General features: G+C 40.5%; 1 protein-coding gene across 1 annotated transcript; it reads left to right on the plus strand.

The window, feature by feature from the left end:
• The first annotated feature begins 566 nt into the window (after positions 1–566).
• Positions 567–16,224, plus strand: sytl2b (synaptotagmin-like 2b). The gene is made up of 19 exons (XM_063907790.1): positions 567–779; positions 1,928–2,114; positions 3,471–3,628; positions 5,744–5,855; positions 6,900–6,948; positions 7,046–7,148; positions 7,263–7,937; positions 8,408–10,747; positions 11,790–11,903; positions 11,990–12,040; positions 12,140–12,234; positions 12,329–12,445; positions 13,388–13,551; positions 13,782–13,884; positions 14,010–14,171; positions 14,297–14,381; positions 14,499–14,601; positions 14,790–14,995; positions 15,916–16,224. The coding sequence occupies exons 2-19, from the start codon at positions 2,014–2,016 to the stop codon at positions 16,026–16,028; spliced, it is 4,851 nt and encodes a 1,616-aa protein (XP_063763860.1). The 5' UTR covers positions 567–779; positions 1,928–2,013; the 3' UTR covers positions 16,029–16,224.
• The last annotated feature ends 1,298 nt before the right edge of the window (positions 16,225–17,522 follow it).

Raw genomic sequence — 17,522 nt, forward strand, 5'->3', positions numbered from 1 at the left:
CAAGTATTTAAGTAAACTTTATTCATAGAATGCCCCTGGAGTTAGAAACTAGAAATAACAGTAGAAACTTTAAGGAAGTCAAACACACTAATCAAAGCCTTGCCACTTACCACACCATTTTGAGGTCACAAGCCAACAAATGTTGATGAAGTTCTCGCGTTTTTAACCAAATTAGACAATCAGCCAGAAGCATACCCCATAGTTTAATCATCCTCCAGTGATAAAATCCCCAGGGGATTTCCCAGCTTCTGTCAAAGTCTGGTTTCCAGATGTTTCTCTCTTCTTTCTGGACTGATCAACAACAAACCAGTAGTTTAAAACATGAAGGTGTTCCTGAAAGTCATGGAGTTGCCTCAGGTCACAGTGGGAATAATGTCTGCAGCGTGTGTACTCCAAACACAGGCCTTATTTGTATTGTGAACATGTGATTGCATTTTTAAATACCTCAGGATGTCCACACCCTTTTGTCAAACACAATGATGATATCAACTGAGGACACCTGCTGGGCTTTACCTGCCATTACAGCAGAAAAAACTTCACTCAGAGAAAAGTTTAACAGCTGGCTGCTTTTCCTTGCTGCACATGACCGGTCCTCCCTATCTACACACACACACAGAATCCACCCTCAGCTCCGAGTGCAGCAGCGCATCCAGCAGCATCAGAGCTGTTGAGGAGGCAAACACTGCGACACCTTCTTCAGCTGTTTGCTTTTGTTAACCGACACATCAGGATGGGATTTAAAGGAGCGGTTTGTAACAAGCCTGCATGCGTCCTGTAAGGTAGGAGAAACACTGACATCGGTAAAGATCAACTTGCATCATTACTTATTCATAAATAGGTGTGGGCTAAGAGAATTTACTAACAATGTTATCAAAGCATGATTTAACTATTTAACCATAACTGTTGACAATCCATTGCTAGAACCTGTGTAAAACAAGTCAATGTACCATTATTTGAAATAGTCAAAGTCAAATGTAACATAATGACATGTGGCAAATGTCTTCAGCTGCACAAATACAATTATCATTTTACTTTCTTAAGTCCAACGTATTATATAGTGATAAAGTTGTTGTTTTAGTATATATAGTATGTAGTAAGTTTGAAGGCTCACAAAGTCAATGAGTTTGTCCATTTGACTTCTTACCTGTTGTGTAAAGAGCCGGTTTCCTAAATAAACATGCAAAAGGAGCACACACAATACATTAAGTACTCTGTTTTGTAGAGGAAGGGGTGGAATAAGTACTTGTGAAAGTACAAAACTATTGGGGGTCAAATCTACTTTAAGTATTAAAAGTAAAAGTACCAGTATATATTTTTTTACTTTCAATGTTAATACATTAATGTGTAAGCATCATTTTTAGTGTTGTAGAAAGATGAGGTGGGCATTCAATGTTCTGTGGTTTTGTCCAGTGGTACATCAAAAATTGGACCGGGAAAGATAAACTCTAAAAGTGTATCTTACATTTTTATGGCAATATCTGTATTAACTATAGCTGATAATTGATTTACTGGAGAAAAATAATAATAATATTTGTAGTGAATGTAGGATAAAGTAACATAACATTACATGGGTTTATCAAGTAAACGACAGCAAAGTACTATTATTGAGATCTAATTAGTTACTTTTCACGATGTTCCTGAACTCATTTGGGGCAACTGGGAAGAACTTTGGGTATTGCAGATGTTTTGGAGCTTAGGGGCGTTCTTTAATACTTCATCAGAAGCCTGTTGCAATGCAGTTACTGTAGTTTAATGGCTGTGAACAAATGTAATTCTGTGGTTTTGATCACCATGCTGTGGTTTTGGTCACAGACAACTCATTAGATAACAGCCTATGTGACTTTGAGTACCGGGCATAAAGGTTGTAAAATACATTTGAAAAAAAAACTGTGGACTCTGGATGTGACAATGTAAATCGGTCCAACAGTAACAGACCCTGCTGGTTGCTTCCTGCTTGCTGAGCTTTTTCACACCTGCGTGCTGGGAAAGACAGTGAGAGGAAGAGGAGGAACGATGATCGACCTGAGCCACCTGACGGAGGAGGAGCAGGGGATGATAATGACGGTGCTGAGGAGGGACGAAGACCTGAAGAAGGCTGAGGAGCAGAGAATCAGGTAGAAACATTCGTCAGGCATACATTAGTAAAACAAAAAAATCAGCGTCTGACTTCCTTTGACTCGTTTTCAAGGGTAAACATTTCAAATGGCAACATCGTTCAGCTTATTTTACATGAGCAAAAGTGTTTGGCTGACATTTAAGCTAATGTCATCGTATTCAGCTAATGAAATTGAATGATTGAATAAGTACACTTAATCTGTCCATTGCCTCGTTTGTGAGAAAAGGTCTTTGGTGGGACATTCAAAATAGTACTTGTCTGGCCATAATGGAATAACACAATAATAGCTTGGCCAGGACAGACGTTGCCTCCCTCACTGAGAAGCCTTAATGTGAGATGGGCAATTAGATTACAGCCAAGATGATGTCCACACATGAGAGAGGCTCAGGCTGCTCTGATGGATAAGAAATAGAAACCCTTAAATCCCTCAATGAGACACCTCACCAGGGAAGAGACTCTCTCCTGTCCCATAGCTTGGCAGTAAAGAACAAGGTTGAATATCACTTCAAACCCGCTGTTAAACTCTTCATTTAACATTTGGATGGCGTCAAACATTCCCCTCAGTGTACTGTGCATATAAGACTTGTTGAGGCAAACAAAGGGCACATTCTTACTCCTCTCATGTCCAGAAACAAAACTTCTTTCCCAATAAAAACGCAGTCATGGAGGTAAACCTACAAAACAAACCCTTGTAGAAGATGCGTTTCATTTCATTAAGAGTCAAGAATGTCATGAAACCATGTGCTTTTCATTGTGAGTTAAATGGAATTGGCAGGTGGACTTTTTTTTATCAGTGGTGGACTGAATGCTCGCTGTGTCTCCGAGTAAAAGGATTAGGCCAACAGCCTGTAATAATGTGCTACCCTTTTTTCACATGACCACTGTTTCTCTGTCAAGAAGAAAGATGAGTTGCTCATTTCTCTTTGATTCGATTTGAGCTTGATGGGAATGTTTTCCGAATTCCTTCTTTTAGATCAATCATGTGCAACTGGTATTTAGAGCTAGTGGAGGTAGCAGAGCAGAACAAAGATGCATGGTGGAATCAAATATTATTAAATAATTACCATTTAACCTTGTTAAGTCGAGTTCAAAAAGTCACTCAAATGTCAAGGATTGCAAGATTAAAGATGTAGAGACTGCTTAAAACCAGACGTTTTTTTTGTCTGCCCGCAGCTTTATGTTTTACGTCTTATTTTGAGATTAGGCTGCTAAAACTGAATTAAAACAGTGTCAGACTCAGGACCATTCATGTTAGTGTCATAGAAAAGCCACTCGTCTGGGAATAAGATACAGACAGTGAATGACCTCTTGACTTTAATCATTTGTACATGTCTCCTTTGTGTTTCCCTTTCAGTAAACTGGAGAAACTAGTGGACGACTCGCAGCCGAACATTCAGCTAAAGTATCGGACCGGAGAGTGGTTTTACGAGGCCAAGTCTCTCAGACACATGGACAAGATCCATGGTTCAGAGATCATCCTGGCCTCCATGAAACAGACGAAAGCTGGTTCAGGTGTGATCATGCTGCACTGTTGACAAAGGGCTTGGTATAAAGCACATGCTCCAGCTCCATTTTCGGCCCAGCATTTATTTTTACCCGTTATCCAGCAGCAGTATTTATCTTCACAGGTATTTTCATGATCCTTCAGATGTCTACTGGCTTATTGGAAGAAGAAAAACCCCTTGGAAGACCAAAGTTTATTACAACTTTACGCAGTAGATTTTTCATATATTACAGAACATATGCAAAAATATTGGATATGTATCATTGGTTTTCACCTTAGCAAAAACGTGTCCTTCAGGACGCTGTTGCCAACTGTCAGATAACAGAAATACTTTGGGAGATAGAACCAGCTGCAGGAAAACAGGTGGAAATATACAGTGGGGCAAAAAAGTATTTAGTCAGCCACCAATTGTGAAAGTTCTCCCGTTTAAAAAGATGAGAGAGGCCTGTAATTTTTATCATAGGTATACCTCAACTATGAGAGACAGAATGAGAAAAAAAAATCCAGAAAATCACATTGTAGGATTTTTAATGAATTTATTTTCAAATTATTGTGGAAAATAAGTATTTGGTCAATAACAAAAGTTCATCTCAATACTTTGTTATAGACCCTTTGTTGGCAATGACAGAGGTCAAACGTTTTCTGTAAGTCTTCACAAGGTTTCCACACACTGATGCTGGTATTTTGGCCCATTCCTCCATGCAGATCTCCTCTAAAGCAGTGATGTTTTGGGGCTGTCGCTGGGCAACACGGACTTTCAACTCCCTCCAAAGATTTTCTATGGGGTTGAGATCTGGAGACTGGCTAGGCCACTCCAGGACCTTGAAATGTTTCTTACGAAGCCACTCCTTCGTTGCCCTGGCAGTGTGTTTGGGATCATTGTCATGCTGAAAGACCCAGCCACGCTTCATCTTCAGTGCCCTTGCTGATGGAAGGAGGTTTTCACTCAAAATGTCACGATACATGGCCCCATTCATTCTTTCCTTTACACGGATCAGTCGTCCTGGTCCCTTTGCAGAAAAACAGCCCCAAAGCATGATGTTTCCACCCCCATGCTTCACAGTAGGTATGGTGTTCTTTGGATGCAACTCTGCATTCTTTCTCCTCCAAACACGACGAGTTGAGTTTTTACCAAAAAGTTCTATTTTGGTTTCATCTGACCATATGACATTCTCCCAATCCTCTTCTGGATCATCCAAATGCCCTCTAGCAAACTTTGGACGGGCCTGGACATGTACTGGCTTAAGCAGGGGGACACGTCTGGAACTGCAGGATTTAAGTCCCTGGCGGCGTAGTGTGTTACTGATGGTAGCCTCTGTTACTTTGGTCCCAGCTCTCTGCAGGTCATTCACTAGGTCCCCCCGTGTGGTTCTGGGATTTTTGCTCACCGTTCTTGTGATCATTTTGACCCCACGGGGTGAGATCTTGCGTGGAGCCCCAGATCGAGGGAGATTAGCAGTGGTCTTGTATGTCTTCCATTTTCTAATAATTGCTCCCACACTTGATTTCTTCACACCAAGCTGCTTACCTATTGCAGATTCACTTTTCCCAGCCTGGTGCAGGTCTACAATTTTGTCTCTGGTCTCCTTTGACAGCTCTTTGGTCTTGGCTTTAGTGGAGTTTGGAGTATGACTGTTTGAGGTTGTGGACAGGTGTCTTTTATACTGATAACGAGTTCAAAAAGGTGCCATTAATACAGGTAAAGAGTGGAGGACAGAGGAGCCTCTTAAAGAAGAAGTTACAGGTCTGTGAGAGCCAGAAATCTTGCTTGTTTGTAGGTGACCAAATACTTATTTTACCGAGGAATTTATAATTAATTCATTAAAAATCCTACAATGTGATTTTCTGGATTTTTTTTTCTCATTCTGTCTCTCTTAGTTGAAGTGTACCTATGATAAAAATTACAGGCCTCTCTCATCTTTTTAAATGGGAGAACTTGCACAATTGGTGGCTGACTAAATACTTTTTTGCCCCACTGTAAATACATGCATATCACAACATAGGTCAAAACTGGGGCTAGAGAAACATGTCTCCAAATCAAAATAGTACAGCATTGAAAACATATAAACGTTTTCATCACACAGTATTGTAATTCATAAGCTCCTGTAAACTTTCTGCTACAGACGGTTCCCTCAGGATCGAAAGATCCAAAACACCCAGCTGTCGAGGTTCAGACATCGTCGCTCCACCAAAACCTGCCAGATGTTTGGAAGCACTACAGTCGCAGGAGATGAAGTACACACAACGTTATTTTTCTTCAGATCTACTATTTTGTTATATTTTATTTCCTTTCGTTTTATTCAACCGTCTAGTGTTGGGTTGAAATGGTGTGCAAGCTTGAATGAGTTGTCTCCTTTACCTCTGATTCTCTCTCTATCAGTATTAGTGTGTGTGGTGTCTTGTGACTCAGCCTGTGCAAACATAGGTGGTGCTCACTGGGAAGCTATCTGTTTTATTGCCCAGCAGCAGCTTCTGCTCACAACACTGCAGGATGTGTTTTGACTTATGTTTAAGGTTTGACAGAACAAAGTGTTAGAGCTCTCAGAATTATTACTCTGGATGAGAAGTGTCTGTTTATGTTTGAGTGGTGTTTTATTCTGGATTTAATACCTAAATAAATAAAATAGGATTTTTTTTTTTTTTTGGGGGGGGTGGTATTTAAAGTAACATTTTAATTATGACAAATACTTTTTCAACTGAAGATACTTTGTCTCCAGAGTTTTTATGTGACTGTGCCACCACTTAGACACATTCAACATGTTTATTTTACAAGTTAGGTAAATATTTGATTTGGCCAGGCTTCTGTACCTCGTGCAGAGGGCGGCATGTTTCTTAAACACACAATAGACTGTAGTGCAGCATCATTTGTGTAGCCTGTTAATGCTAGTGTAGGGTTTTACAGCGTAGTCCCTGTTTTTCATCAGATGCATTTTAAATGAAATTAATTAAATAAATGAGTTAGAGATTTCTTTTTATGCAAGATTATTCCTCTTATTCAGCCACAAACTGCCAGATATTTTTGGGTGCTTTCCTACTTTCTTTGGATCTTTTGGTTGGGTAGACATCTTTCTCTTTGATACCAGTGTGGTTTTTTTAACGGGTCAGTAAGCCCCAGTTATGCACACTGCAATGTACTCTAGAGAAAGAAAAAACCTTGCTGCCTAGATGCTTTGCAGCAGGAACATTATGTTGAACTGCAATTCACCTGATGTCAGATAGGGTTGTTTTTACTTTAAATGCATCTTTCCCTATTTAATTTTCAAACTGTGTTTCCCACAGCATTGCAGAAAAAGAACTTTTAAATTCAACTGCCCGATCTCCAAGAACGGTAAGCACAATATTTCCTTTACTTCGTGAAAGTTGCGGTCATATTTTAATGCAGCTATTGTAATGACAAACAGTAATTATATTCATTTTCCTTCAAGCCGAGGCACAACCCTTTCAACCGTGCTTCCCTGATAGTTGTTGAGCCACCTGAAATTAATGATGACAGGTCAACCAGGCAGGACCAGGAGTCATCTAAGACAGGTTTGTATTGAAACTAAAACACATTTGTGAAATTGAGAATCATCACAAAATAAGAACGGCAAATAGATTTCGGTACAGTAATTACTATCTAGACTCCTTCCTTTATCCCTTCAGATCCCATATCTCCTCTGAAGAGCCATGCAGCAGGGACCAGTCAGACTTCAGGGGGCTCCCTCACATCGGATGGCTCCCCTGTAGGTTTCAGGCCAGTGCCAAAGAAGAGGACATTTCTCTCAAGATGTAGCTCCAGTCAGTCAGAAAGCAACAGCCAGCCATTAGACACTCAGGGTGGGTCAGCGAGGATTGTTCCTGCCCCAAGACTGAGCCTACAGCGAGGGTTCAGTGAGAGCTCTAACCAGTCCTACGGGAAGGGCCAAGATGAAGTACCGCAGAAAAGTGTTGCATCTAATCAAGTATCTGAGCCATCCAAATGTCTAGATAACAACTCGCAGCAGCCATTTCAGGTTTCCCCTAACTCCAGTCTGGAGAGCGAAAGATACCCACCGTCCATAACCAGAGACAGGTCAGTGGGCGATTCCCTACACAACTCTGCAACTCACAACCTTCATAACTTCAGACCAGCCACATTCACCAGGAGTGATGTATCCACTGACCAAGAGATCCCGCAGAAAAGCGATGAACGGGACGAGCGGAAACAAAGAAAACATGCAGCGTTAAACACTTTTAGCCTGCACAGCAGCAGCATTCAGGATTCAGACAGAGGCAACAACAGCAGTGTGGGAACATCAATGACGCAGGGAGAGCTGAGCCTGCCCAATAGCACTGTGGGTGAGTTCATTGACAAGAATTACCTCTTTTCTGCTTTCTGTGATTGCATATTTGAACTAGCCATTCTATTTTAACAGTTGGGCCTCGGGACCCTTAAAATGAAGCAACGGCCAGTTTTTGGGAAAAGAGTTGTAAGCAGTTCGACCACAGAGCACATTTTTGTGCAAAGGGGGACTCCCTTTGGGTGATCTTTGGTGGGATTTTTGTACAGAAACCTATATAGCACACTTCAAGGAAGGGAAAACCCCAAAAAGCATAATAGTGGCCCTTCACTTTTTCAACAACACTCAACAGCATGAGCAAATACCAAATACCTGCAAAACTAATAACATTACCATTAGCCTCAGCCATGCTTTGTATCTCTAGCTAGTTAGATAATGTTAGCTAGCTACCAAACTAAGAGAAGGCCACTTGCTGAACCTCTGACGGTACTAACATTCTTATTCTGTTTTCTAAATTGTCTTTTTCAGATGCAGATCCTCCTGTGTCTTACGATCTGAACTTCATTGATAAGTCTGATGAGACAACCCATAAGAAATCAAATCAGAAAAACGCGTTTCAATTATCCACTCAGACCAGCTCTCCCACTGGTGAAGAGGGGGACTCCATCGCGAAGGTACTGGACTGGTTCAGCCGTAGCACAGATAGTCTCGATTGGCTAAAGACAGATGATATTCCAAAGGCCAAACATGTAGAAATTAGCAAATCTAGGGACTCATTACGAAAAGATACCAGGGATATTATAAGTGATACAAAGAATGAAACTTTAGAAATGAGGAGAACTCAATTACAAATACAGACCAATGAGGCCGTAGGGTTAAGAGCGACAGACAGAATAGGTAAGAAGGAAGTTAACCAGACAAGAGAGGAGGTGAAGAAGGATACCACAGAAAAAATGCGGACTCAAGAAGGTACAGATAATAACGATGAAAGCCAAGTGCTGCAAATCTCTCATTTGAAATCATTCTGGGAGAAAAGCAACGCAGGACCCAAAATACTTATCAGCAAATCTATTAAGCCCCAAGACAAAGGACAAAAACCTGTTCACCTCTCAGCAGAGAAAGACGAGGAGAAAGTGAACAAACCCCACAGAGCACCTGATATGCCATCTGTGCCTGTTATGTATAACGGGAAGGGGATTTATGATAAGTCTGCTTTAAAACATGGGGAGGAAAGACAAAAAGAGACTGGAGACAATGTTAACTCAAAGAAAAAACTGGATGTAGACAATCCAGTGATGACTATTTCAACTCAAAGAAAAGACAATGACAACTCAGATTATGTAAAGTTAACAGCCGGTCTCCAAGAATCTGAAAGAAGAGGTTCAGACCCTGAGGTTTTATGTGTAACCAAACTCAGTCAACAGCCAAGGACAAACATCCAGTCCAGTGCGAAACCAAACAATATTTTCCAGTCCAGAGAAACCCTACTGCAAGGGGAACTGTCCAAGTCCATTCCTGTGTCTCAACTAGATACAAATCCCAACTCTGAGAAACTCTTTATGTCTAGAAACAGCCCACGTATGGAATACAAGCAAGATGATATTCAAACCACCCCTAAAACACAAATGCGAGGTTCAAGTGAAAGAACTGAGAGTGAGGATAAAAGCGTGCCTCCTAAACGAAAGGAGGATACTAATAAAGATAGAAGTCCTCGCTCAAACCGAAAAGGTCTAACACATCAAGAAAGTACTGCAGAGAAGATAAAGCAGCTGAAATCTTTCTGGGAGCAGGAGAGAAACAAGCCTCTATTTTACACTGGCAAACCAAAAGCTCTTGGGGATGGTAAAGTCCCTCGCGGTGCAAATCAAGCAAAACTAAATAAAAGATATACCAAGTCGGAGTATGATCTGACTTCAATTGGAAAGGATTCAGGCAGTGATGAGGAAGGGTCTTCAAATCAGAGAATAGACAAGTTGTCCCCTAGCTTAGGAGCAAGCCGCTCACAATTTCACACTCTGCGTGAGTTCTGGGGCGAGGCCTCATCAGACACCAAGGCATCATTTCCCATCGAGAAACCCAAAAGCTCTAAAAGGAAAGAGCCAATAAATGCCCAGCTTCCATCTCAGGAGTTAAAGTGTGGTGACCCTGCTTTTGAGAAAACAAGACCATCCGTCATGAAATCATCTCTTCAGAATCGATCAAAGTCACCCCATGACAGACAGGCAGGATCAAAAGCAACAAATGATGGCACAAACAATTTTCCTAATTATACGACAGCTGACTCCAGAAGGAGTTCAAAAGACTCCACGAAATCCACAACCAGTTCAGGAAAAGAGTCTCGTCCTGCAAAGAGCAGAAAAGACAGTTTCAGCAATTCAAGCAGTCGTGGAAATTCCATGCGTCGTGCCATTAGCATGGTCGCTCTCAGTGTTCCTGATGATAAAGAGCTTAAATTGGATGCTAGTCCTGTCCACTCCCAAAGCAGAAAGCAGAGGCAAAATGCCGAAAAAGGTGCCTCATCAAGGAGAGCATCAGAGGAAACTGAGACTCAGATTCTACGTGCACGGGCCTGTGTTCCCAGAGACTTTCGGCATTACCTAGGTATGACAGACAAGACCAGCGCCCAAACTTCTCTCGTTCCAGTTGTCAAGGATGAGGGCTCTGAACAAAAGTCTGGATATGAGTTCGACCTTGTGGCACCGGTAAGGGCAAGCACTCCAGTGAGCTCAGAGGAGCGTTACAGTAGAAGGGGCAGCAAGACGAGTCAGCGCCCCCTGTGGGCAAATTACAGCAGTTCAGAAGCAGGCCCGGAGTCGTCTGTGAGCAGCACGTCAGAAACGTGGTCCAACTCCAGGAACAGTTCAAACCGTGAGCACTTACTTCCATCTTTATACGTTTTCCTTGTCCGATACAGGAGTCTCAGGACAGAGGGGGTCTTATGCTGTACATACCGTAAAGCCCCCTGAGACAAATTTGGACTAACTTTTTAAATGTAATTGTTTGAATTTGAAATATTTTGTCATAGGAAAAGTCAATATACAACACTTTAAACAAATGAAAAAATATAATGGAAAAATGCATATTTCTCACCATATAGGAAAATTAGAATTAGATCGGAGGATGAAACCCTCTTTATTGGTCACACACATGCACACAGCAGAGCACTCACAGTGAAATGTGTCCTCTGCACTTAACCCATCCTAGTACTAGGAGCAGTGGGCAGCTTTTGTGCAGCGTTAGGGTTAGTGTTGAATGTACTGCAATTCCTGCTGTCTGTTTGCAAACTAATGGTTGATTATTATCCCTGGGTTGTACCCAGCAGTATCCTTGATATCATATCCGCATTGGGTTATCTGTGTTGGTAGAGGCAAATCTCTTTAAACCCTGTGTGTGCCTGCGCTCAGCTGCCTATGTTTAGTTTTTGGGCTTGACGATACTTTGGTCTTACTTCACTCAGTCACACCACACAGTTATACAAACCTTTAAAGCAGCTTCATGTTAGCTTTCTTTAACAGTAGGTGTAATATATTTGAAGCAATGGGCTGTACCCATGACTCCTTCAAACAAATACTTAACATTTGCAAATGTCACTGAATTGTTGTTTGGTTATTATTCAGAGCGCTTTATCTTAGCAAATGTCAGTGACAAAATCCACCTTTTGTGCGTTTAAATTAAAACCAGAGGAATTAAATCATTTCATTTTACAAGTAAACTCTACCTTGTGCTTTGGGATATTGTGATAGACAATAGTTTTATGTTTTATAAATGAAAGATTAATGACAACAAGGACTCTTGTTCTCTTGTTTGTCCAATATCACTTTAAAGTGTAATGTCAAATATTTGCATAAACTAATGGGAGCATGAAAACCCGCCTTGTTCTCCAACCTGTACGTTTCTTTTATCTCCATAGGTAAGAATGATCTTGAAACCCAAAACCTTGTAACAAAAGCACTGAGGCGAGCAGAAGCACGGCCTAAAATTCTGGCTAAAAGTATGGAGGACATCACGGCATCCTTATCACCACGTGAGCGCAACCACAACTCCTGAGTCAAGCTGTCCATATGCACGGATCTATCCAGTGACCTTTTTGTCTTTCGATTGCTTTCACAGGGCAAGAAAGAAGGCAAGACCCAACTGCTGACATGAGACGCAAAAGTAATGGTACAAAAAAATCAGGATGCTTTTCATTATTACAGATATGTTTGCAAGCAAATTAGTCAATACTTAGTGTCTTCTGCTTCCCAATCCACCTCTCTTTAGTTTCATCCATCCCGTCGCCCACCTCATCCTTATTTTCGGATCCGGAGCACCTGAAGAATATGAGCAAATCGGTTCCTTCGTTCTTACAGAAGGAGGTAAAACTACCCTTGCATCTTTTAGTCTTGTAGGTCAAAGCCTGCTCTGCAACCCTGTGCACAGAGCTTTCTTTGCTTGCTCTTTGTGTTTCAGGACGTTGGCAGAGACACTGACTCCACCTGCGAGGACAGTGACCACCCAGAGACACTAATGATGGGCAGCTCTTTGAATAACCTCACCGGCTCCTCTGGCATGGCGTCTCTGTCCTCTGTATGTTCAAACATAGCAGCATGCATTGCTTATGTGTTGCATAATTAACTCAGGGACACTGCTTTCTTAAACTGCACTACTCATTTGCCTTTGCACTTAAGACACATGTTAGGCCCAATTTTTAAGTTTAAACAATGGGCCACCTATCAGCATCAGAGTCATGTTAGGGTCCAGATGGTCAAGCACACTAAGAATAATTACTCCATTGATTTAGTATCGCAATGTTGAGTAGATGGCTTGAAAAATTAATTACAAATCTATGTAGAATCAGAGATGTTGTTGCATCATTGTCACATTTTGCTGTTTGAGGGAGAGCATACTTTTCTGGCTTGACCTACAACCTTGTGACACATTACAAATACTGACCTCATTGGAATTTTGCACTAACTGCTAAAGATAATTAAGCAATGTGGTCAGTATTAAAGCCACAATGTTATCATGAAGTGGTTTCTCCAAATTCCATGCATACTGCATGCAACAGTAACTACTTTGTAAGTGGAGCTTGTTCTTAGATTCAGTTGCATTATGCTAGTCGTAACTTCTAATGTAGCCAAAAGCTGCTGACTCAAACATCAATGAGGGCTGGAGAGGTCCGGAAGCTATACTTTTTTTAATAAAACACATTTTTATTCTTAAACTTTTATTCTTTAGACCCAACCAAGAATTGACATCATTTGATGTGATATATAACATTTGAAAAATATACAAAGTATTTCATTACTATGTAGTAGTTCTCGTTACGAAACCTGTAAACGCCTGGAAACATATTTTGATGTGCATGATGGGTGTAGTTCCCCCCAAATGTGACACTAATTAGCTTAGGCCAGACCTCTAGATTAGATTTAAAGAAAACCAAAACAAGTTATCCAATAAAACAATTACTATTACCGATTTGATTTATGATATAAAAATGTTTGTCTACTTGTTTGTTTGTGCTCCTAGCTGAGTGGCAGTGTGATGACCATGTACAGCGGGGACTTTGTGGAGGTTCAGGGAAACATCCAGTTCTCCATCAACTACATCCAGAAGCTCAGAGAGTTTCACATCTTTGTGGCTCAGTGCCAAGACCTGGCTGCAGTCGACCCAAAGAGGGGCCGCTCAGATCCGTGCGTACCTGACATATGCTGGAATAACATTTCTAGACTGTGAAATTCATTTATGATTATTGATTGTTGGCATGCAAGTCAGAAAGTACATTCTTGTCACAACCTGTGACTCATACCACATGGTATTATTATAACTTTGTTTGTACAGAACTTTTAAAACAGAAAAACACTTTGTCTGACAAAGAAATGAAACATTATACTGAAGGCGTATCTTTTTTGTTATTTTGAAGGTATGTCAAGAGCTACCTGGTCCCTGACAAAGCTAATCTGGGAAAGAGGAAAACTTCTTTTAAAAAGAAGACACTGAATCCAACTTTCAACGAAATCCTCAGAGTAAGAATTCACAAAGATATTTCAAGTAATACTAAGCAAGCAGAGACACTTTTCCACTCTGTAATGCTTAAAACTTGCATGATAATTAACAAACAAAAGCATCTCCCTTTTATTTGTCCTTACAGTATCGTGTTCGCATGGAGTACCTGAGAACTCAGACGCTCATTCTCTCTGTTTGGCATCATGACACGTTTGGCAGGAACAGTTTCCTGGGCGAGGTAGACATCGACCTCTCCAAATGGGACTTTGACCACACCCAGATGAACTACTTGGCACTGAAAACAAGGGTAAGAAGAAAAACTCAGGCTTACTTTATCCGCAGCTGTATTGTATTACTTGTGCACAAGAAGTGCACTACATTATGGATTTAGGATGTTTTGATGTTTTTGTAATTTACACTCAAACATTTCAGACTCTACCCACTCTAGCCCCATCACATGGTCGAGGAGAAATGAAGCTAGCCCTGCGCTTCCTGCCAGAGATCATCCACAGTGAAGGTCAACACACAGTTTTGATCTGTTTATAAATAAGTCCTTATCTTTTGTTATTCAAAATCCCACCCATTGTATAGACAAGATAATTATTGTTTATATATTTGTGTTTCTTCTTTGAAGGATTAGTTAAGGAGGGTTCAAGTACCGGAGAGGTTCACATTTGGGTGAAAGAATGCAAAAACCTGCCTCTAATCAGGGCCACCATCGACCCATATGTTAAGTGGTAAGACTTGGAAGTGGATTTTATTAAACCATCCTAACCATGGACCCATGTTTCTAGGACTCGTTAATCTAAGCTAACCTTTTCCTGGCTAAAACCATAGCTTAATATTTAATGGATAAACATGAGAGTGGTATTCCACTTCAATTCAATCAATCAACATCCATTTTCCTTTTCCCCCTTATCTCAAGCTTCGTTCTGCCGGACACAAGCAGGAAGAGTCGCCAGAAGACGCGCGTGCTGCGGAGGACAGTAGACCCAGCGTTTAACCACACCATGGTATATGACGGTATCAGACAGGCTGACCTATCAGAAGCCTGCGTGGAGCTCACTGTGTGGGACAGGGACAGACTAGCCAGCAACCTACTGGGGGGTCTGAGGATTGGAGCTGGAACAGGTACTGGTAGAGGGAGAGGGTCATGTATTTTAAAATAATGACAACAATCTGATTAATGCGTAGGTAGGTATTATCAGCTGGAGCATAGAAAGTTTCAAAGTTTAAGGGATTTTGTTAAAACGTGTATACACATTATATTAAAGTGCTTTTAAAAATAAAGTGCATGTTTCAGTTAGATGTCAACTAAAACCCAGCACTTTCTGTAGAAAATGTCTAATTGCAGTCATATACGTAAAAACTAAGTGGGGTTTTTATCCTGGGGGTCGCATTGTGAGGTAACAGCAGTAATCACTGAGTCAGTTATTCATTATTCAACACCTATATTCAATCCAATTTCTACTAACAGGACTATAGTCTGGCAGATGTCAAAATCGAAATGTCTTGGCACAATATTCATCCTACAGTCGCATGAATTTAGGGCTGCAACCTGCAATTATTTCCATTCTGATTTATCCAGCCCTTACATGCTTTAATTACAGGTTGGCCAGCAAAATGTCAAGAAATATTCAATAGCCAATCGATATATCAATAAACAGTGTAAACATATTCTGTTACTAATCCAAGTGACGCATTTAGAATACTACTCAACAAAATGTAGTCAAGGTATCAAAGGTAAAAATGCCATTAGGCAGTAAAATAGCCCCTGTCAGTGATATATATAACATTATAAATAACTGAAATGAAAAAAATGAAATAAATCTGAAGGGTTGTAAGATGATTTGTGAGGGAGAAAAGAAGAAAAATACGAATGATGATACCAAAACATTTTTTTTTTTTCAGGTCTTCTTAACTCTGCTTTATTCCTGAAACATTTGAAAATGTTAACACTTTGGGACTTAAAAATTTACTTAAACGAAGCTATATGAGAAGCGTAATGCTCGTCCTTTTAATACTTTATTTGTCTCCATGTCTCCCTGCAGGCAAAAGTTATGGAGCGCTGGTGGACTGGATGGACTCCACTCCCTTTGAGGCCGCCCTGTGGGAGCGCATGATGGTTACCCCAAATGAATGGGTGGAGACATTCTCCCATTAAGAGTGCTGAACTCTGCAAAAACTGGTTATAAATAGGTTTAAATATATCACTCGCCATCTTGCAAGGACATTATATTTTTGAGCGCTATAAACGCAATAAGTTTACTGTTATGAAGATTTAAATTCTGTCCAGGAAAGCTTTTTTAGGATTACAAGAGTCTGATGAAAAAATAAAGTGAAGACAATGTGTGGAAAAATGTGTGCTTGTTTTTTTTAGCCTCTGCACGTACTCTAGGAAAAAAATAGAAAGCAAAATGGTGATAACAAACTCTCAGGAGAGTAAGTTGTGTATGAAAACAGACACCGGCTAAACTGTGAGCTTTTGTTTTTGGAAGAAAGGAAGACATTTAAGACACCTGCTGGACAATCGGTTGGCTTCTGCCTTTTAAAGGGTGTTCTTACAAGAATGTCGCTGGACAAAAAAAAAAGCATTAAGGCACACAGGAAAATAATAAACCAAAATAAATAAACAGAACATTCAAAAGTCTGGCAAAAACCTAAAGACTTGTTATAGCCACAGATCCAGATTTATATAATATAACACAGTATGCCTAAGGTCCACTTTTTTGTTAGTTGCTTCCAAAGTGCAACAGTTTACTCCTTAGTGGTAACAATAAAAACTAGTGAATGTAAATATTCTTGTAATCTTATTAGCTGTATCTTCTGAACACCTTGCTCTTAAAGGTACTTTTACTGTGTCACTATTGTTATGAATATAATGTTAAAGCATATGTGATGTGATGAACTGTTGCAATTATAAAAAATAGAAGGGCACAAAAGTATGCCACCATGACTGCCACTAACCGTACTAAGTGAATTTGAACATGTTCATCTAGAGTGTTATACCTCAACATCAGCATTTAAGCACTGTCACTATGAGCCGTATGACATTCTAATGCAAGCATTTAGCCAAAATGTGTTAAAGTACAGATTCCTTTCCTCAGATATACAGTATATTTCCTCACTTAATCCACACAGAATCTGTCAATAGCTAAATATAATATTCACTATTTCCTTTGTAGCTATATAGGTTTGTTATGTTTTGAGCACCTCCAGATACATTTAAGTGACCTTTATTTTATTGGGTTGGCAGTGAAAATCTCAGACTGAAATCTTGAATCCAATTCAGACTCATTGTTAAAAAGCTTGTTACACTGTGCAAAGGTACACTGCCAGGCCAAAAAAAAGGTTGCAAGCCTGTGGGGGGCAGTGCTATGACCTGGGGTTGCTGCAGTTGGTCTGGTCTAGGTTCAGCAATGTTATGTGCCCAAAGATTGAGGTCAGCTGACTACCTGAATATACTGAATGACCAGGTTATTCCATCAATGGATCTTTTCTTCCCTGATGGCACGGCATGTTCCAAGATGACAATGCCAGGATCCATCGGGCTCAAATTGTGAAAGAGTGGTTCAGGGAGCATGAGACATCATTTTCACACAAGGATTAGCCACCACAGAGTCCAGACCTGAACCCGATTGAGAATCTTTGGGATGTG

This window comes from Eleginops maclovinus, chromosome 18 (assembly GCF_036324505.1).
Source record: "Eleginops maclovinus isolate JMC-PN-2008 ecotype Puerto Natales chromosome 18, JC_Emac_rtc_rv5, whole genome shotgun sequence".
NCBI classification, from domain to species: domain Eukaryota; kingdom Metazoa; phylum Chordata; class Actinopteri; order Perciformes; family Eleginopidae; genus Eleginops; species Eleginops maclovinus.